The sequence below is a fragment of the Brassica oleracea genome, chromosome C4 (assembly GCF_000695525.1).
Source record: "Brassica oleracea var. oleracea cultivar TO1000 chromosome C4, BOL, whole genome shotgun sequence".
NCBI classification, from domain to species: Eukaryota; Viridiplantae; Streptophyta; class Magnoliopsida; order Brassicales; family Brassicaceae; genus Brassica; species Brassica oleracea.
The window spans coordinates 25,180,732-25,203,790 of record NC_027751.1 but is presented as its reverse complement, the minus strand read 5'-3'; the positions used below and the strand labels follow the sequence as shown (position 1 = coordinate 25,203,790).

General features: G+C 33.0%; 1 protein-coding gene and 1 long non-coding RNA gene across 2 annotated transcripts; both read right to left on the bottom strand.

Moving 5' to 3' along the window:
• Window positions 1-4,962: 4,962 nt before the first annotated feature.
• LOC106340827 lies at window positions 4,963-8,547 on the bottom strand. Its single transcript, XR_001269518.1, has 4 exons — window positions 8,153-8,547; window positions 7,885-8,077; window positions 7,561-7,793; window positions 4,963-5,230 (listed from the first exon to the last, which is right to left on the bottom strand). It is a non-coding gene; the product is annotated as an uncharacterized LOC106340827 (long non-coding RNA).
• Window positions 8,548-12,759: 4,212 nt separating this feature from the next.
• LOC106337260 (homeobox-leucine zipper protein ATHB-12-like) lies at window positions 12,760-14,037 on the bottom strand. The gene is made up of 2 exons (XM_013776342.1): window positions 13,582-14,037; window positions 12,760-13,169 (listed from the first exon to the last, which is right to left on the bottom strand). Exons 1-2 carry the CDS (start codon window positions 13,930-13,932, stop codon window positions 12,834-12,836), a joined length of 687 nt encoding a protein of 228 aa, XP_013631796.1. The 5' UTR covers window positions 13,933-14,037; the 3' UTR covers window positions 12,760-12,833.
• Between the last annotated feature and the right edge of the window lie 9,022 nt (window positions 14,038-23,059).

Genomic DNA, 23,059 nt, shown 5'->3' with positions numbered 1-23,059 from the left:
AGAGTCAAGCTTAGGATCGACAACAAATCAGCCATTGCTCTAACCAAGAATCCAGTTTTCCATGGAAGGAGTAAGCATGTACTCAAGAAGTATCACTTCATTCGTGAGTGTGTGGAGAACGGGCATATCGAAGTGGAGCATGTGCCGGGTGTTGAGCAGAAGGCTGACATCCTTACCAAGCCATTAGCAAGGATTATGTTCAAGCAAATGAGGAGCTTAATCGGAGTTCAAGAAATTGATCTCCCTAATTCAAGTTGGAATTAAGGGGGTGAATGTTGGATAATTCCAAGCTTGTGGAAACTTAACATATTATTAGATGTTTAATATGTTAAGATAAACACAATAAGGAAACCTAGAAATAGGAAAATGAAGTTTCTATTTAGGTTATGTTTGTGTTTTCCATATCCCATATGTTAAAGAGAATTGTCTTTCATATAAATATAGGTCTAATGGAGAGGTGTTCCATATGATCTAAGTGAAACATATTGAGAGATTTAGTTTTGAGTAGTTTCTAAAGCTAATAAGATAAGTTGTTTTTATAATTTTCTGTGTTTCTGAGAGATGACTACAAAACTTCCACTATTTTATGTAGAAATATGATAATTCATATTAAAACTGACACACGAGATGACATAAAAGAAACGGAAGAAGGAAAATTATGATTCAACTGGGCTTGGTGGTGGGTAAGCTGTATATTTAACCAATTTGTATACACGATCCACTTTTACAAAAGGTGAAAAATCAGCGAGCAAATTGCATGGATTCCTTAATCTCTTTGTGATATGATTACAGTCATATGATTAGATAGTGATTAACATATTTAAACCATAAATGCCTTTCAAAGGGTAATTAGCTTTTTTTTTGTTATATATATATGGTACCTTAGTGGACCGTCGTAGCTAGGTACACAGCATCCTTGTACTTTAGAAAGTTGGCTAATCTTTTACATAGATTAATGCCAATTGATTAGATCATTTTATGTGGGAATATTGAGCTTAGATATATCGAATAATCTCCTGATTTGTTTTTAAACTTGCCGATCAAAAAAGCTCGTGAACACAACCATATCATAAATAGTATCCTAAATGTTATCATTTTAAATGGAAAATATATAACCACTAGACAATCTTTTAGTAGTTAAGCCGTGTACAATTGTTGTCCATCAATCATTCCGTTTATCACAAGTTTTCAAGTTTTTCTATTCGTTACAGTTAGTTTTTATTCTTTTTAGTGTCTACAATTCATACATCCAACTAGTGAGAACGGGGATGATATAAGTTATATATAGATGTTCATAATATTTGTGTTACAGAATTTCCAGAGAGTACATGTAAGATATGAAATGAGATCTGTTCAAATTTCAAATATGTGACCAAGTTTAGACACAAAGAAACCAGAACTAAATTCACCGGCTATTATATATGGAAAACATTAGTTAGCTAGCAACCACCAATCTTCGTAGTGTTATTGGCCACACCACTCACCATGTTTATACATATCATAGGTTATATTTTCTAGCATACTATTGATTTAATAAGTGTGCATGTATAATGTATTCCCTTAAGAATTGAGATCATACGAATTAACTATAATGCATGCGCACCGTACAAATGCAAAATTGGCTTAAAATGTCTTCCAGAAGTCATAACATTCATGATTTTCAAGTTAACTTCTGATAAACTCTAAAGACGAATGAAAGAAAAAAATGCAAATTCGGAGGATCGATATATATGAACGTATTTTATTTTTCAGCAAATTTTAAGTTTATACGTTAATTATTACCTCAATGATCGTATAATATATGTTTGCTCCAAAAGACTATCATATACATATGTATTTATATCTGATGGCCTAACTCACTTTTGCTTAGTTTGAATAATAAATGGATTCGATGCTCTATGCAAATCTTATTCAAAGATGTTTGAATCGTTCCAGTCGCTTTTTTTCTGTGTGTGGTGATTGGTCAAAACTCAAAAGGTTATGCAATATTGCAAAATAATTACATATATTACCATAATATATAGAAGTCTACATTTTAAACAAAAAAATAAAAAATAAAAAATAGAAGTTCACACTTGTTCAGATGTTTATGGATCACATTAAATCTTTTTGTCACCACTATTCTGATGTAAAGTTTGATTTGATAAAATGAATAATAAATGTGTAGCTATAACTTTTGTTAAAGAGAATAAATCTAGAGCATTTTTCTTTGATTTTTTTTTAAAATATATCTTACCTAAAATGTTAAAACGTATTGCTACAATGCTAATTAGTCCTTTCGAGCAACTCTAGCTTCATATATATATATATCAATATTTTTTTAGTGCAACATATATATATATTATATTAAAATTGAAGTACAAAATAATACTTTCTCCATTTTAAAAAGATCTATATTTTTTTTAAAAAAAATTGTTTCAAAAAGATATATGTTTTACATTTTTAATGCATAAATTAATTGTAAATTGCAAACTTTCCAACGGCACTAAAAGTTCAACTATCGACCAATAAACCGATATAAATTTGGTAGTTTAGTGATAAAAAGAAAACTTGAAGCAAGGCATAAATCTTTGGGTTATGAATTCAAGTCTTATCACGAACTAAATTATTACTCCTGTTTATAGTCATATAAACTAAAGAAAACATAGATTTTAGGGAAAATTGTTTTTTAGGCCAAAAAATGATAACTACGTCGTATTAGACTAATTTTTTTTGTACCATTTTTTTTCTAATACTCTTTACTATTTTCTAAAATAAGTCAAATAAATAGTTTTACAAAAAAAAAAAATTCAAAACATAGTAACTGCTGATGAAATACCTATATCAACTTCTCTGGTATTTTTTCCAGTTCTAAAAATGTTTAAATCATAATTTCATATTTTGTTCTACAAAAAGTAGAATTGGCATTCAACAAAGTAAAAAATGTAATCCATTTTTTTAATTGAATCTAATATGTTTAGAATACGTGATCTACGTAAATAATAGTAATCTAAAAATATTTGGAAAACATATTCTGCGTTTAACCTATCGTTCTAAAATCTGTAGAATCCGGAATCAACACATTACTATAAATCTAAAACCTGTAGAAATCAGAATCTACACATTACTATAAATCTAAAACTAGTAGAAATCAATTTCAAACATGTTTATTGTGTTCTACATATAGTAGAATACAGATTCTTAGAATACAGATTCTACAGATAAGAATAATCATTTGGAAATATTCAGTTTCCTAATATTTATTAAATCGATTTAAAAAAAATCGTGATTTATAAAATCAATTTTTAAATTAAAAAAATTAGAACATCGATTTGGAAACTTCTTCTCACGCCATCTTCTTCTCCCCTTTGTTCTTCAAAGAGAAGAGAAAAATAAGTTTGATTGATTAAAAATCGAGTTTTAAGAGTTCAACTCGTGTTTATTTGGTTTCAAATCAAGTAGGAATCAAACCGGATTTAACCAACGAAAACCAGAAAATCGATTTGTAAGATTTACCTGGGCATGGGATCGACGATCCCGAAGACGCGACCGATCGAAGTGGGATCGAGCTTCTGCGATCGACTGACCTGTGCTTGGTCGATTAGTATATGCTCCACATATTTTTGTTGTTCTGGATATATTTATCAAAATCGAACGGTTGCTTACGGGATTGTCGATCCCTTTGAGGAAAAGAAAACTTCAAACTTTAAGTTTTTTTGGGGGGAGGATTTTTAATATTATTTTAAATTATTTTAGTCAAAAAATATATTTTAATATTTAACAACTGCTTTATTAATTGTAATTTCAAATTTTTAATTGAAATTAAGGGGAATATTGCCATTTTGAAAATATTTAGACTAATAGAACATAAATTATATGAGATTAGGCTAATATGACATAGTTATTATTTTTTGGCCTAAAAAAACAATTTTCCATTAAAACTTTAGGACGGGACTATTTTCGTGGCTATTATCTCTTTAGATCATATAAGTTGGACTTCGATAAAGACACATTCCATTAATAAAAAAATATTCTAATTTTTTAACATTTTAAAAATCGAATCACACTGTAAATTATATTATTATTATGAGAGGTTCATGGTTTTTTTAATGTGCAGTGTATATACGGTAATAATGGGAAATCACAAATTTAATCTAGCAATTATTGTGCAAAAAATAATGTGCGTGATTAGTTAGATTGTATGAAGTTGCAATTTAGATTGTAGGATTTTTTATATAATTGTATTTTTTTGGACAAATTTTTATATAGTTGTATAATTGTACAAAAATAAACGAAAATGAAATAGAAAGTATAAAATATTTCTACAGTCCTATTTTTTTCTAAAGCAGAGATGAGAGAAATGTTTTAATAAATAATTTTTCTAAAGATATTTTTTGGTTAAATATTTTAAAATTAATATAACCTGATTGATAATTTTAAATGATATGAATATAAATCAAACCTAAAACAGTTCCTACATGTTCTTTGTGTAGTAGATATGGATATTTGATTCTTAAATTTTTTTTATAAAATAAAAGTGTTTATAGTTCAGGGTGAATATGCTGAATATACATAATATGCAAAAAAATAAAGAATATGTCCATGCTACAATAATGTGGGACGAATGAGACAATTTGCACACAAATTTGACTGAAATCTCTTTCCAGACGCGTGCGCGTGATGTTGACATTCCAAAGCGAAAGATGTCATACTATACTACATACCATATAATATAGTCACACAAATGATTGAATCAGTTACGAGATTGTGTTTCATCCATTAATAAACTATACTATATATGGTTACGACATAGTATAGAATACTCCACACAAACACATAATTTTTTTTTATTTTTTTGTATGCTGACAATGCTTTACCAATTTGGAGAATGTGTCAAAGTTAATATGAAAGCTTAGAAATGTTAACGTATATAACAACCATATTAGGAATCAAGTTTACTTTTGTCTCAAAGGTGCAGTCACGAAACAAAGTTTACAGGATAGAGAGAAGCATCATGTCAGAAAAAGTAAAAGAAACATCATTGGTTAATACATAAGACTAATGTAAGATGAAAGCAAATGGTATAAAATAGTTCATTGCATGAGTAGGTCCGAATTAACGCTGGAAAAAGCTGCAACCGCACATGTCTATGTTGCGACGCCAAGGGAGGCTTCTGTGAGGGTGTCTCATCGATTAAATTGCACTATTGCATTGACTTCTAGGAGAACAACCATCACAACACACACAAAACCTGAAAAAGCTCACAAGTAACACATGTAAATGAAAGAGACATACTATACTACATACTTTATAGTATAGTCATACGGAGGAGTTAAATTGATACAAGGTTGGATTTCATCTATTGCGTGACTATGCCACTGTGCGGTTATAACTTACAAAGAATTGTGCTATCAATTACATGCTAAGCATAGAGACAATACTTCAGTAGCATGCAAATATGCACAAACGAATATACCATTGCTATATTTCAAAAGAAAAACTAGTAAATATATTTGGTTCTATACTATATATGTATATCTTATAGTCTAGTCTTATCAGGTATAACACAGAGTTGTTCTTCCAACCAGAAACTTCGCTGGCCAAAACCGCGGCAAACACAGATGCAAATATGCGAACTTTGCTTATTCAGAATCCAAATAGAACCTTATAACATTAATTTCGAATAACTAACAACTGTCTGAACGGACCATTTTCGCGACTCGTCGAAGACTGTTCCAACCGGATCTTCAAAAGAAACGTTGTTTTGGATTAATTTCCTAATAATCCATGGCGGCGAAACATAGTCGATGGATTCTTATGCTATACAATCAAATAGAACATACCTTGATTCTTTGCTTGGAGGAGGAAGAAGAGGGGTGAAGATGATGTAACAATACATGTTGTATTGTACTATTCTATGTTATCAAATGGAATTGTACAACACAATGTGTATTGTTCGTCTTCTCCAATAGTTTTACGCGTCTTCTGCTTTTTAATCCACATATATCGAAAAATAGTAAAATTGTAAACCCAAAAGATATGAAAAAAAACGTGATCAGAAACATTGTTGGATGAGATGATTATTCGATATGCAAAATATCACTTCCAAGAATTTCGTAAAACTTTTAAATAATCATGGAATAAAAAATGATCGCATTATTAATATAAATTTTGGAAAAGAAAAATAGTTTCAGAAGAATGAGATTAACAATGGAAATAAGAATGAAATGAAACAGTGGAATGAATGACAGTTTTTGTCTTTATACATATTATAAAGAAATTAAAATTTGATGTTGCATCATCAATATTTATTATAGCCAAAAAGTTGTTATGGTTATAAAATTAATTTTTGGTGCTGCATCATCAATATTTATTATACATGAATGATATAAACAAATTATTTTTTTAAAAAGGTTTCCACTGATTAAGACACATTTGTTTCCTCACTGATTAAGACACATTTTTTTTTCAGACAATTGGAATCTATATATGTCACACACTTCAAATTTCACTAGCTTAGACAAGACTACACGTGATGACATATTCGGTGTCCATATGTTAAATTAAAATTATATACTTTGAGGTTTATCATATTACCGAGTCATATATATATTCGGAGTTTGAAAATCAGTTAAAATAAACAACATGTCGAGTCTTGGGGTTGAATCAGAAACTTTCATCACCTTTATCACTAGAAAAAGCAAGAAAATAAAATAGCACTCAAGAATCTTGAACTTTGGAGTTTATCAATGCAGAGAAACAACCAATTAATCTAGATCCCAGTTACAAAAAAAAAGAAGAAGAAAAATCTAGATCCGTATTTCCCCAAAAATATATGCTCTCATTTTAGAATAGGTCAATTTATCATTCCCCACCACCGATATTTGTCTTTCTTCTTTCTTAGATTGTGTTATATCTTTTTTTTTTGTCAACGATATTTGTGATATTTCTATCTGTACAAAAGCATGCACCCACACAGGCATACTTAACAGTAAAGTATAATTAAAAATATTAAAATAAATCAAAAATAAAGCCTTTAAAAAGCGAGTCATGCTCGGCAGTGTGAAAAAAATTCATGGAGAAACTCAAATTTAGTCTATAAAGCAATTTGACAATCAGAGGTCGTCACAAAAGCTCTGGGAGGAACTATGGAATGGTCTGTAGCTCAATTGACCTTGGATACATCAAACAACAACATAAAGGTACCATATATACCTCTACTACTGATCAAAACCGTCATATGTGTTCATCCTTCGTTCTTCCAAAAGCTTGTATCAAAAGAATTAATTCTCTCTAAGGTTTATTTCTTTGGAAAGGTGACATGGAAGCGCATCACACTACACGAGTCTCTTGGAAGATTGTAACAAAGGAAAAATCTCAAGGCGGACTTATACACATGGAACCGAGCTTGTACACTTAACTAATCTGGTTATTGTTCTTTCAATCAGGTTCTGTGTGGGTCACGTGGTTCAAGTCAGAGATCCTAGACAATGATCTAAGTAACTTCTGGACTACAAAACCTAACCATCGTCACTCATGGTTAGCAAACAAGATGTTTAAGATAAGAGGAGAGATTTATACCTGGATTAAGATGAGGATTCAGAATGGTGAGAGCTGCAGGTTCTGGACGGACAACTGGTATCCAGGAGGATCAATCATGGAGTTAATTACTAGAGGGAGAGACACGAGACTGGGTATACGAAGGAATGCAACGATAGCTGACTTGTACCGCGATGGTAGATGGCTTCTTCCTGCTCCACGCTCTGAAGATCAGGTGAACATAATCGCTTTCCTCACAACCATCTGACCCTGATCTTTACGAGTGGGAAATTGAAGATAAAGTTAGAAGCAAGTATTCAATAGGCATGGTCTACAGAAATCTAAGAGAGCAACAGCCGACTCTACCTTGGACAAAGGCAATCTGGATTGTAGGAGGGATACCAAAGCATGGGTTTTTGGCTTCATCATTGGGGTCTTGCAACTGCTACAGATTGTCTCCTGTGCGCTAATCATATGGAGAGTAGAGATCATCTTTATTTCGAATGTGCTTTCTCTTGGGAACTTTGGTCTATCTTCGCAGGTCGCCTTGGATTAACTCCTGCTCGTGATTGGGAAGGGAGTCTTAATCAGTTGCAAAACCTAACTGGAAACAAATTTTGGAAAAGAATCTTACTTTTGTATTGGCAAGCAACTATATACTGGACGTGGATGGAGAGAAACTGTCGACTACACCGGAATACTACTCGTACTGTTGCCAGTATGTTTCCTTTGATAGATAGGCAGATGAAAGAGAAGATTTTGAGTGTCAGAGATTCCAATCCAGCCTCATCTTCTTCACTCATGCAAGTTTGGCTCCAAGCCATCGATGGTGGATACTCCCAAGGCAACTACTCGTTCTCTCCAAAAACGTTCTGTTAACTGGGCCACAACTTCTTCTGTATGGGCAAAGAATCGCTTGGGTTTCATAAAGTGGGTTTGGGTTATTAACTGATCTGGGTTATTAGAAACTTAACCTATGGGTTGTAATATTTTTTTTCTTGCTGTTTAATTTTAAATGAAAGCTTTTTCAAAAAAAAATAATAATATATATCTCTACTACTATCTATGCCTCAGGGGACGATTCGATGTAACAGGGATGCCGCTTGGAATCTGAGCTCCAAGGAAACATGCCTGGGATAGATCTTCTCAGATCAAGGAACTTCAACGCTTCAGGGATCACAATTTCAGACCCATGTTCAATCAGCTATAGTAGCAGAAGCTCTAGCGGTTCAAGCATCACTATCACACACCATTCATCTTGGCGTCACAAAGATCTGGCTTCGTTCAGATTCACTGGGGCTCGTCAGAGCCATCGCTTCGATTAGTAAACCAAAGATTCTTCATGGAGTTCTCTTAGATATTGAAGCTCTATCTCGTCTTCCTTCTTTTTCTGTTTTTTCACGTTCACTCGTTCACTCCGAGAGAGTCTAATGGGCTTGGCAAAAGCTTCCTTATGTAATATGAATTCCTCCTGGGCCTGGGTCTAGGCTTTTCCCCCAACTTTTATTTATGAAAAAAAAGAAATTTTGGTTGATCAAAAAAATCTATAAAACGATTGTCCGAAAGAAAGAACAAATGATAGTCAAAAACGATGTTGGTGCACCGATAAGAAAAGATTGGAATGTTGACTTGCAAGAATTTTCGGTGAGAAGCTCCAGAACTGTAAGCACCATAGAGAATACGAAGTTCTAGTTGACTTGATTTGATGTTAAAAAAACACGATTAACTCTAAAACCGAAAAATCTCACCAAAGAAGTTAGGTGAATCTCAAACGTACCGGTGATCATAATTCTTATATATTCTATTTTTTTTTTTGGCAGCCGATATATTCTCATCCAATAAGTTTCATTTCTATAAAGAGTAAAGGCTGAATCACATCAAAATGTGTAAATTTAAATGCTAACAATAGTTTTTATATTTTATTCGCTTATTTAACCAAATATAGGTAGGGTAATAACCCGCACCTTGCGCGGAATGTGATTATTAGTTTCGTGATTTTTAATAAAAACACATTAAATCTGTTTAATCTGGATAGCGGTTCAGTTTTAAGTTATTTTTTGGTTTTTAATCTCCTAAAATATAACTATTATTTTAAATTAATATTTATTTTGGTTTATTCGGTTAAAATGTTTGATTTTTTAGTTTTTTTTTTCTGTAAAAACCAAAAATTACTATTATTTGTTTATTTTCATGTTATGAATTTTAGATAGTCGTCATGTCGAACCAGTGATTTCATATCATAGTTTGTAAACGGATAATAGTTCAAGAAAAAGAAAAGAAAATTATTAAGACAAATCATTTCACTACAATTTGGTCAGTAGTGAAAGAAGCATTAAGGAAAAAATATTTCAACTTCCAAAAAAAAATGGATATTTCAGTTGTGGTAAATACTTAGTTACAAGGTACTCACATCAATGTGCACATGTATGTGTATGTAAAAGTATATAGAAATAGTTGACAAATATATAAAGATATTGTTAATTAATATTAAATGACATTTTTGTTCTAAATAATACATGAAAGATAAAATTAAAATTAATTAAAAATTAAAAAGGCGTTGACATTAGTGAATTTTTTCATATAAAGAAAAATCAATTGTATCCGTAAATAGAGGTAGACACATATCGAATATCCGGGTATTTTGAGGCATTCATGTCGATTCAATCTTTAGCCACCTGGATAGTCAGTGACTCTAATATCCAAAATGATTTAGAATTTTAAAGAATATCCAATTTGATCTGTAAATAAAATAAAATATTAAAAATAATTAAAAAAATTAATAATAACATTTTATTAAAAAATAAAATATTATTTAACTTTTTAAATTTTAATACCTAATATAATAAATTTAATTCATAAAAATATTGTAAAACTTATATAAACTATAATATATATATATAAACTATAATATATATAACATGTATATATATATATATAATTTTGTACATATAATATACGCATATAACATATCAAATTTGATATTTGTTCTTAAAAGTATTGGTATTTGTGATTTGCTTTTTTTGTATGTATTTTAGTAATTGATTTGTTTCGTAGAGGTACGGATATCAATATTTTTTGGTTCAAATCAAAACGGATAACGAATCAAATCAAAATATATTAATATTTTGCCCAACTTTATCCGTAAACAGTAAAAATAATATATATAGTTTAGCTTTTGATTCGTTATTTGTTTTGATTCGAACCGAAAAATTCAAAGTTTTATTGGAACCATGCATGTGAGTTTTATATTAAAAAATACAAAGTATATAGTGTGAACACATTTATGAACATAGTATGTACGCGTTAGCATATTTATTATCAAATCATTGTGAGGATACCACGTGTCTACTATAGTGTGAATGCATTTATTACAACACTTCTTCCTTAATATATATGGGATATGACAGTGGTCCAAGATTTGGAATTGATTCGAAGATAAAAGGGAAAACTGAAGTGATACCATTTTTGTTCTTGGTTGTATCATAGAACTACAGAAGTGATCATTCTCGTTTTGATTGTCTTTTTTTGGGACAATTTATGCATTAGAAGGGAAAATAGTTTTAGTTCACCAACGGGCCCATTAAATTAACATAGGTTCTGAGTGTGGCTTTTACAAGGAAATCAGCCTTTTGATTCTCAACCCTAGCTAGGAGATAGAAGTAAATGAACAGTCAACGAACATAACAAAAAGGTTTTTGATGTCGTGAACCACACCATAGATTTTTTTGTCGACGCCCATTCTTAAGATGTAGAGAAACTTTATCGTTTGGTAGTGATAACTCTAATGAGAATTTGGTTATCGGAGTGAATCTTGATGCCTGAGACATCTAGGAGTAATGCCGACTCGAGAGCCGAGAGAACGGGTTTCGCCATTAATGGTGAATCACATGCATGTGTAGTAGAGAGCCTTGTTTCTCTGTGGATGTTGCAGAATCTGAGAAAATCCAGGGTAGACCCGCCTGTTTTGTATCCCTTTTCCACGCCGCATCCGTATAACATTGTAGGCAGTTCAAAGTCGGGGACCTTGAGAGTTGATGATTTCGTCGATCTCTTTCAGGTAGTTGGTGGTTCTTTTTCTTCACTATTGGTTGTGCTTTTAACCATTCCCTAGCTGATTGAAGTCCTTTTGTTGCCACATCCTTGTCTCTAATTTGACATTTCTAGAAATTTCTTTGCTCCAATGCACGGCGTCGCTCAACGAGTGTTATTATAAACCGTTTATACATTGGTTTCAAATGCATTCATTCATTGCAGGCTTTTCTTTTATAATGGGCCTATGGAACAAATGCCCGTAATGGTTTTTGGAACCAAAACGAACCATGGAACAAACAACCGTGGGATAGAAGCCAGCATCCCCTAGTTGTCTGCTTTGCCTTATAAGCCAGCATCCCCTAGTTGGTTCAAGATTTGAGATACGTAGATAATGTCTGTATTTGTTTTTTGATACTTCATATTTTGATTTGTTCGGAATGTAATGCTACCTCTCGCAAGGGTAAAGCACAAGTTCAATTCTGGTGTAAGATAAGGAACTTTGTAAGATAGGATCATATGCATTTAGGATGTGCTTAGTAAAAAAATTGTAATGTTAGAGAAGCTCGCTTTTTCAAGTCATCAACGTGCAGATATAGTTTTCTCTCTCTTGATAAGGTGTTGTCTTCCTAATTGGTCTTCACAGTTTGCTTTGATGAACAATATTGATGAGTCCGTTTTCCATTCAGCAAAGAAGGGTTTGACCCTATCTCAGATTGGTGTCGTGGCTCTCACGGGCTGAAACAAGATTCTGAAAATTTTGGAAGCTCATGATACTTTTCAAATCCTTCTAGAGTTTCCTTTAGTTAGTTTTTTTTTCTAGACTAAACCATTCAAGGTAGACAACTAACATTTCTTTATAATTTCCCTGAAGGTCTCGCTCCTTAGATTCCTGAGGATTTGTATCACCTTATCAAGAAAGTAGTTGCTATCCGCAAGCATCTTGAGAGAAAGGAAATACAAGGATTCCAAGTTTTGGTTGCTTCTTGTAGAGAGCAGTATATCCACCGTCTTGCTCGTAAAGATTGTATATACAGTATGTATTAAGCTTATCTTTCATCTATCTTTTGTGTTATAGTTTCGAGTTCAAATATGGTAGAATGCTAGATTCTTTTTTTTTTAAATGCTAAATTCTTAAAATAAATAAAAAACCATATATCTACATTGATTTTTATTCCGACTTTGTAAAATCAAGTATAACATACCGTATAATATATCACAATGCAAAAAGAAAATTTATTATTTATCTAGAAAACTATACACACTCTTTCTCTTCACTATTTTATTTATGACCAAAAATCCCACCAAGGGTAATTGCTACTAGATTGGTCTAAGAAAGATTCAGAATTGAAATTTCCCCAGTTATCGGATGAAGTCAAGCCACTATCATCAGCTTGCTCCACAATGTTAATGAGCTCATGATTGGACTCTTCCTCAAATCCAAAATACTCTGTCTTAATGTCGTCATTACACAAAACAATCCCTTGATTTACCCTGACTTCTGGCTCATACTTTCCATTATCTGACCATGTGCTGCTGCTTAGAGCAACTCTTTGTTCACCACAACACTCATCATTCCTTTCTTCTTTTGTCTTTCGCATCTCTTCATTTAGTCTCTGCAACTGCAGATTAATAGAAATTCATTAAACTCCAAATATGGTAATATTCTTTCTTTGCTTCTATAATATTTTGTGTTTATTTGATGTCTTTTGTCACTCTGATATATTTGATTTTTTCGACCATATAGTTTTTTTTACAAAGGTTAACAATGATGTTATCGAGTTTATTTTCCCAAAACAATGAATATGTATGGATGTGCCAAGATTTATTGGCTTGTTTATACTTTATTTTCTATTAGAATATATTTATATTATTCTGTCTAAGTCGATAAAATACACACATGTATGTATATAAGTACATAATTTTAATTAGATAAATTTGATCAATTTTTGTTTCCATCTCTTTTTGATATATAGATGTTTGACCAAAAAAAAAAAAAAAAAGATGTACATGATGATGAGAAGAAGTATGTACCTCAGAGACTAGTGCTTGCTTTTCTTTCTTAATGATTTCAAATTGTGAAGCCAAGTTATTGTAATTGGCTCTAAGAATATCATACTCTTTCTCAAGCTGTTTAGACTTCCAACGAGCCCTCTTGTTCTGAAACCATATAGCCACTTGTCTTGGTTGCAGCCCTAGCTCTCGAGCTAACTGCATCTTCTTCCTCGGCTCGAGCCTAGTCTCGGACTCGAATATAACCTCAAGTGACTTGATCTGTTCCTCACTAAACCTCTTATGATTAGTGCCCTTCCTCATCTTCTTCTTATTCATAGTCATGCCACTATTAATTTCGCTGAAGCAACTGAAAAAGTCGCCTTCTTCCATGGTTTTCACCAGATCCTGGAAGTTTCTTGCTTTCTATAAGGAGAGAAAATTTTGGATTCTTTTGTTTCTTTTGTTTATTGTTTTCCTGGAATCTCTGTATTGGCGAGTGACATTGCCTCTTTATATATATGTTCGAGTTACTGTGTGTAAATATACTATTGCTACGTAGTGTAGGGCCTGAGATTTTTTTTGTGTGTGATAAACATTGTGGAACTAACTACAGGCTAAATAAAATATAGGTCCAAAATTTGTGGCTCGACACGAATTGGCGCATGTCTCTTTCAGTTTAAGACGTATTTTATTTCGATGTGAACTAGTCATCTAACTACTAGTAATATTAATTTCCCAACTGAAAATACTTACTCTGGTTCAAAAGAGTCATGGTATTAATTTTCTCGAGTTAGAATAATTTTAATAATGTTTACTAACGGTTATTCCATCCACGCTATTTATATAGCTACTATATAGAAAATAGTGTATTTTACTATACTATATATAGATTTCTAGCAGCTTAATGATCATTTTACAATGTTTATATATGCAAAAGCACAACGATCACTGAATGCCTTTACAAAAAAAAAAGCACAACAATCATCATTAAAATGTGACCGCACGGCTTTACGATATACTTCTTTTGTCAAGAAAATATTGATGGGTAAAACAGATCGTATAAGCAATAATTTTATTTGATCGCGTAGCGAGATTTCACGTTCACATATCAGTATGTTCGATGGGTGTTACACAATACATCACAAATCATAAGATTAATTGTCTTCTGAGATTTTGAGAACCCATTTGTCGTCACTCGCACGCAAATCCTCTAGAGATCAATTACGTGAACCACGTTATAATGTGACGTTTTTATTAGATTATCATATACTAAACTCAAATCTTATCTTGATTATATTTTTTCTAAGAATTATCTTGATTATATTTCCAAATTTAAATCTAAATTAACCATGGTTAATTTCTGATTGTACGCCGTAAGTTATAAGCAAATAATTCTTCGAGTCTTCAGTTTAGATGCAGTACCAAATTAGTCTCTGCAAACATTATAATTCTTTAAAAAGAAAGATGTGCCTATATTCACATTCACATAGGGTATACTAGTTTTATAGTTTACGCGTTTACTTCAACTACACGGAAAACAAAAAGATGGTCACGAGTTTATTCCGAAAAAGAAAGATGATCACGAGATAAAGGATTTTAGTTTTATTGACTTTCATGCATATATTTAACAAGCAAACTCAATTGTTAGATTTATTGACTTTTTGTAATATCAATCGATGATTAAACTAACTCATTTTTATTAAAATCCTTTTGATTTCTTTTTCCCCCTCTTTTTATTTCTTTGTAACATGGTCTTCTCAGCTTTTATTCTAAAAAGGAAAAAATAAAAATTATTGCATATCCGTATAAAATATATTCCTTTCATTTTGGGACTGAGTAGTAGTAAAACATATTTCCTTATTTTTAAACTCCTTTGTTTGGCCACCATTTCTATAAAGGATTCTTTTCTTGGGTCAAATCTATCTACCAGTGTTTTTAAAACTGGACCGACCCGATGGTTGGACCGGATTCGACCGTGAACCGGTTATATAGCCAGATTGGTCTAGTAATTGGTTCGACCATGAACCGGCCACATAATCAAATTATATTTCAAAGTTATTAAACCAATAAAAACCACTAAACTATCAAAAATCTATAAACCATCTATATAAACAAGAAACTAATTTATATATATAATATTTTATGTTTAAAATTGATTTATATTTTAACTATGCATCATGTTTACTAATATTACTTTTATATTTACATACTAAAAAAAATATTAAACCATATTATTGAACCAAGTTTAACCCGGTCGAACCATATTGAACCGTGACCCAAAATATTTCCAGTTCAGCTTCCGGTCCGGTTTTAAAAACACCGCTGTTTACTAAAACTAAATTTATCTTTCTTCGTGATAAAAATCAAAGAAATTAGAATATAATTTGGCCATTGAATTAATGTTTATCACAAAAAACAAAGATAAATTAAAGATTCGTCATTAAATCTTTCACAAATGGTTGAATATAATTTGGTGTTTGTTTCACAAAGCAATGGATTCCTTTTTTGGGTCAGCCATCTGTGAAAGATTTATAACGAATCTTTTCGTAGTATTTCATAGAAAAGTTTAGAGTGAAAGTTTCTCAAAAATAAAAAATCACAAAAAGTTTTAGAGTACGATTGGATAGCCTTTTTACAGTGAAAAATCAGAGTAAAACTTATTTTCAGCTGAGTTATGATTGAACAAAACCAATCAGGATAAACAATATTATTTGATGCAGAGTAAATTATTTTGTTTGTTCGTGAGTTTCTGGCGCAAAATTTTCCTTCTCTCTTCTATGGAGTAAAACTTTTACTCCAACTTTATCTTTTCTCTTTCATTTTTTTTCACTCGTTTTCACCTGTTTTTATTTCTCTTGGTTACTCCAAACTTTTAACAATCACAACACCCTTAGAGTGAATGGTTTGTTTTAAAGAGTGAACGGTATGGTTTTTCTTTGGTATACAATGTACTAATAAATTAGATATGAATTTCAGACAAGTAGCAATCGCAGTTGTCAAAATCAACCATTGCTGCAGTGCCATTTGGCACCATTCAGAGAGCCAAGTTGACAAAAAGATGACATGGTAATAAATTTGTGGTTGTGACTGAATATGGCGTCCGACAAATATCAGCACGTGTCGACGTTCCCTTAAATACAGCCAATGTTGATAAGAGGCGTAAGAGAAGATGATTCTCTAGTTCTTTTTCTTTCATTTTTGTTATTAATCGTTAAATTAGAATAGAAAATCTGGACTGTTTTTTCAGTTTCGATTCTAAATTTAATTGGTTATGGTTTGTAAAGACATCAAAGCTACAAAATCATCGTTTCACTCGTGTTAAAAGTTGTTTTATTGAAGTAGCTAAACATGGTCCTCTGAGTTTAAGTTTTAATCTAATGTATTGACCCACCTAACTAATTGGTTCATATGTTGTATAATCACTTTATTTCTTCTCATCAGGTCGAGTTATAGGAAACTGATCGTATACGGCTTTAATTTCAAATTTTCATCATTTCATAGATTAGATTCAATTCAGTTAATCTGCGTGAATCTAACCGATCATAAAACTATTCAAAATCTTTAGTATTTATTTTTAAAGGCCTCTTGTCATGTATTGTTTGTATTTTTCTTGTATATTCTCCTAACTTTTTCGCCTTGACTCGGGTAAAGCTTCTGGAATCATTATTTATATATGTAGTGTTTTTTTGGTAATCACACTATATATGTAGTGTTTAAAGACCAAAGAAAACATTTACTAAAGAGAGTAGGAAAAACAAACAATAACTTTTTTTGGTAATCCAATTGCTTTTCTGTTAATTTATTATAGGCACAATAACTTTTACCTAAACTTAAAACATTGAAACTGAAAACATTGACTGAGCTTCAGTTAAAAAAAACATTGAGTGAGCTCCATGTCATGAAAGATGAAAAACTGATCGAATTTAAACTTACATGTCCGGTTTATCATACATTATACTTATACACACATAATGATATACGTCAAACTGATACTAATATCCACCTTATTCAAGTAGGGTCCATGATGAGATGCCGGTCCAATAAGGAAAAGACATTTATCTCACCACCGTCCTAAAAACAATTTATATTCGATGACAATAACGTTTCCAAAATTTTTTTCATAAATAACTTTTGGTAAAGTAATCATTATTTTATAGCACAATCTCGGTAGGGATGGTAATGCAGGCCTGATCCGTAAAAATTTGTTGCGGAGTGGGGTTAGGTCACCATTTGGTAAGCCCTTAATATTGCAGACCTCGCGGAACGGTCTCAAAGCGGGACGAGCCGAAAGAGGGATGGGCTATAGGTTAACCTGCAGGATTTTGAAGACCCGCAATCCTAACTCCCTATTTCTGCTTTCACCTAAAATATTGAGATAGAAAGAGAAGGCGATTCGACGTTATGGAGATCTGATGATGGTGGTTTCAGGATCGATGATGCTTCCGGTTTCCCAAGCGCCTTCGATCTGCATCGGTGGAGCTTCTTCGGGCCATCATAAGAAGTTTGAAAACTTACTTTCCACCAGTGGAGCTTCTTTTGTAGTTTTGTCTATATGTATTTGTTCACATTATCATACATTTTGGAGTTTTAGGTTTCAATATATATGTAACTAACTTCTATTATTCTTATTTGCAGAAGATGAAGTTGATGGTGAAAAAGAGAAATCTTCATCTTTTTGTCGCTTGTTGGTGATAAAGTTGAAGAAAGAAGTGTGATTTGGTGTTTTCTTTTTATTTACTTTTGGGATTAGCATATTTGATTTTGTGTTTGGTTTCTATTTAATTTTGGATTCAGAAAACTAAAGCATTTGTTATGAACTTATAAGTTATAATATTTGGATTCAGCAACTAAAGCATTGTTTATTTTTAATATGTTTGGAGTGTAACAAAAGTAACTAAACTATTGTTTTGATTCAACTAAAATCTTCAACTAACAAGTATATTGCCTTATCTAGTTCAATCTTCGACTAGACTCACTTACTGATGCGTCATGAAGCTGATAAAGCGTTATGAATCATGTCTTGCAGCGTCCAAGAGCCATATGTCCGTTTCTAATTCTATGTTCCGTGGGCCGATCCACAAAGGTCTACATGTTTTGCGGTACGGGTTTGGTCAGCCATTTTAAGGACCGCAGCCCGCGCGGACCTGACCCGCCATGACCCGTTCGAAGACGAGCCCGCTGCGGTACGGGACGGATCAACCTGTTTGACATTCCTAAATCTCGGGGGCTTATTTAACTGCTTCTGTTTTTTTCCTTTGGAAGATTTGTTAATGGAACAAAGCCCAAAGAAGAAAAGTCCAACACAGTAAAACACAAAAGATTTAAACAAAAGCAAACAAAACATAAAAAGACCCAACAGAAAACCCAAGATACAAACAAAAAAAACTAAATGGCCCAGAACAAAAGGTCCATTAAACCTAGCAGCTTACGGCAATAAACCCACAAGGTAAGTACCCGTTGGGGAAGAAAGAGACACGATCCACCACGTGTCCGAACGCCCAACTCTCAAAAAACACGCGTTAAGATGTGGACAATCTTCCTTCCTCAGGTGCTAGCGAAGAAGCGCGACGGAGCTCCGTCATCGACGGAGCCGAACCGGTGAAAAGCTGACTAAACAAAGTGGTCTTCAAGGAAGTTCAAGCCAAAGATATTTAACTGACAGATCTACTCGTTAGAAAAACATCAATGGTCTTCAATCGATCTGAGATCCGATTTTTCCGACTGAGAGAACTCCATCTTTAATGATTCAGATAAGCTTGAAAATGGCTATGACCCTAACCACAGTGAGGAAAGAGACATCAGAACTGCAGACCAAGAGTCGAATGGACTAGAGAGGATCAGAAGAGTAGATCGAGAACATCTGGATTAACCCGGTGAGAAGCCGGCGAAGAACGATACTATGGGAGTCATTCCTTCCCGGAGACCATAAGCCAGCGAAGACAGTAATAAAGGATCCACCGCTTCACAGAGAGTCGTAAGCCTGACCATCGGGAGTCTGAGTCGGAAAAGAACCAACAATCAAAGCTTCAACGCTCTCTCTCTAAAAGATATGAGAGAGATAAGAGAGAGAGCAGAGCTGTTGCTAGTGTTTAACTGCATCTTCTGGTTAAACCAAAAAAAGATAAATAATGCTGCTCGACTTTTCTCATCAAGTTAACTAGATAGCCAAACTATATTTTATGAAATGTCAAAAAAAAATATAGCCAACTGTTGAAAAATTACCTTAGTCCGAACTAATCCTCTAGATTGTTTAGAGTCTTTTAAACTTTCTAAGAGAATGCCTTGATGTAGCCATATATAGCAAAACAGAGTTGGCATGTCGATTAAGAAGGTCGTTATAAGGGTTTTTCCAACTCCACTCTATTTTCTACACCAAACTCTATTATAGAGTAAAATCTTCTCCAACCCCACTCTATCCCACTCTAAAATAGTGTAAATCTATTTTTACTCTATATTTGGAGTAACTATATTTCTTACTCTATTATAGAGTAATTTTTTTATTTATACTTTAGCCTTTTTATTTTTTAATCTTTTCATTTTGTAACTATTTATGTAATTTAGTTATGCAAACATCACATAATTTTCTTCAAAACAATATACAAACGTTTGAAACTTATTATTATTAGCCAAAGAAAACAAGCCACTACAGGAAATGTATGTATTAATAGCATTAGATTATAACGTTTATGACAGTCTACTATTGTATACCAACACTGGCTTTTTTAATAGCGTTTATAAATTTAAAATGCTATGTTTGGTATCGCGGAAAAATAAAAAGTTTTAGCCGCGTTAATTTACTGATGTTAAGAGTTTTCGAGACTCTTAATCAAATGTTATAGTATAAAGGATGTCAAACCAGTTCTAAGTGATTCTAAAGCAAAGGGAATGCAAGACCATGCTTAATTTAAATGCTATCAATTGGCAAGATGATTTTGAACTAGAATACTACTAAAATGCAATAAAGAACAAAGCTTTTCTTTCTTACGAGATGGGAGAATTCATGGGCTAAGAGAATTGACCTTGGGTGATCAAGTTTCAATCTAAAGGTAGTATCTTTCAATCAATCTATCAACCTTAGACCTAGACACAATCCTAAACAAACTCTATCTCTAGATTAATGCTCATTCACTAAGATAACTCAAGCATCAAATTTCTTTGGTTGAATATTATCTAAGCAATCATTAATTTCAAGTCCATTAGCCATCTTAACACCTTTAACATCAAATCTCTTTGGTAAAGAATGTTAAAAGCTTAGTAGAGTTGGTTCAGACATTTCATCGAACATCTTTCGGGTGTGAAATGCCTAAAGCTCAACTTTAGAGAGGCCAACTCTAAAACTGTATTAAAGCACAAGATGGATCTGTGCTACAACACCTTAGATCTAGCCTAATCACCCTTAGTCTCCCTAACCCATGAATCCAAATATGACTACTCACTAATCTTCATGATAAACCCAAGAATCAATGATGATTTGGTATTAATCATGATTAGTGATCAAATTAACTAAGCAATTCCCAAAAGATAATGATCAAGATTAGGTCTTTTACCTAAAGGTTCCTTTTTGTTCAGATAGAAAACAAGATGCCTTCAACCTTGGGATTACAAGAGTATTTATATGTCTTTGAAAAACCTAATGGTTTCCACTAAAAAGTCTAAAAAACTCTTTAAAAACATTAAAATTCGACTAAGGATAAATCTTGACTCGAGTAGAGACGATCGGATCCAACCCGCGTCACTCTCCCCGCGTCGGACCGTTGTTACGACTGCGGATCATAGGAGCGGGTACAGAATCCTGCGTCGTCGTCTCCGCGTGATCCATGGACGGTTTCTCTTCGACAACGCGGGTAAGGGAACCCACGTCGCAACACCCCGCGTCGCGGTGTCGTCTCGCTTCTCCAACTTTGCGCGAGCTGGTACATCATCCCGCGTTGTTCAAGCCGCGTCGGAGCTCTCCGTTGCTTCATGTCAACGCGGGTTAGTGAACCCGCGTGGTACAACCCGCGTTGCAATCATCTGTACTCGACCAAACTTCATTCTTCATCTCTTTTCGAACCACAATGCTTCTAAACACCTCCAATCACTCTATGAGATACTCCATTACCTGATTAAGACATATGAATGAAATATGGATCCTAAAGATGCTAAATTCCTAATCTATATGATCAATATGTGTAAATTGGAGATTTCAAACAATGCAAATATGCAAGATATCAACTCCCCCAAACTTGTTCTTTACTTGTCCTCAAGTGAACTTGCAAGAACTCATATAGGAGAGTGGTTTGAAGGCGGGAACTCATAGCCAAAAGTAACACTTCCTAGCACTCAACTTAACATCGTAAAGAAACATAGCAAATAGCATGAGCAACTCTCTTATTATACTCTAGCTTCTCTAGGCCTATCCATACTCTTATGCCTCTACACAAGTTGCAATACTCATCAACCAAAAAGTTCTTTAAACCAGCTCTCACATTGATTCACACACACACACATAAGGTGAGTTCTCACAAATGGGCACATGATCTCAATCATTTTGCTAGGTATGCCATGGTCTAATATGAATGAAGAGAAGGGTTCAAATGTTATCATTTCAAGGTGGTTATCACTCAAAAACAAGGAGCTTGATCACTATGCAAAATTTATCTAAGACTAGAAGCAACTCATGCATACATAGATTCATTCTCATCATTTTACCCTTTTTTTTTATAAGTGATCACAAGTTCTACCCTTTTATCATCATCTCAAAACCAAAATAACACCCACTCACATCACTCATCCAATGAACAACTCTTTTTTTCTTTTGACTCAACCAACTAGGGATTTTAATTCACTTTTTACAAGTTCTAACTCTTTCTCATTTCCTTCCCCACCTTCTCTTTGATTCTTTTCTCTTTTTTTTTTATTTTTATTTTATAAGGTGGAAGGTTCTTTTGTACATAATCTAGAGCTTCATACTTTCCTTTTGTCCCTAGAGTTTTTTTTCTATTGACATTCTTTCGTTAATCTTTCTCTTATTTCTCACTCCCCAAATCCAAGATATTGAAATTTAGAACACACAAACCCCTCTCACCATTCCCAAATGCTAGCTCATTTTGCTAGCAAGAGATGATAACCAATCTATGTCGCCTCCAATACTGTCAAGATTTTGCACATGACAAGCTATCAAAAGGCCTCACTCATGCAATTCACTGTTTGGTCTCAAAGAACGGTTAGGGTTGTAGGGTGTGGAGTGCCATTTGGGTTAACAAAGATTGATATAAATGAATAAGATAACCCAAATGTGTATGAGATTCATGATCAAGTGTGCAAATGCCCATATGCAAGAGAGATTAAGTTCATTCAAGCCAAGTTCAGATTGGAGCTGATCTTAAGAACAATGCCAATATCAAGCAAGCAAACAAGTTTCAAGAAGAGTTTTCAAGGCTCGAAACGTGCAAGGCTTTCAAGAGATGCTTAAGCTACTTGATATGTTTAACTAGGTTGTCACTTTGAGTTCTAGACAAGAGTTACTTTACAAGGT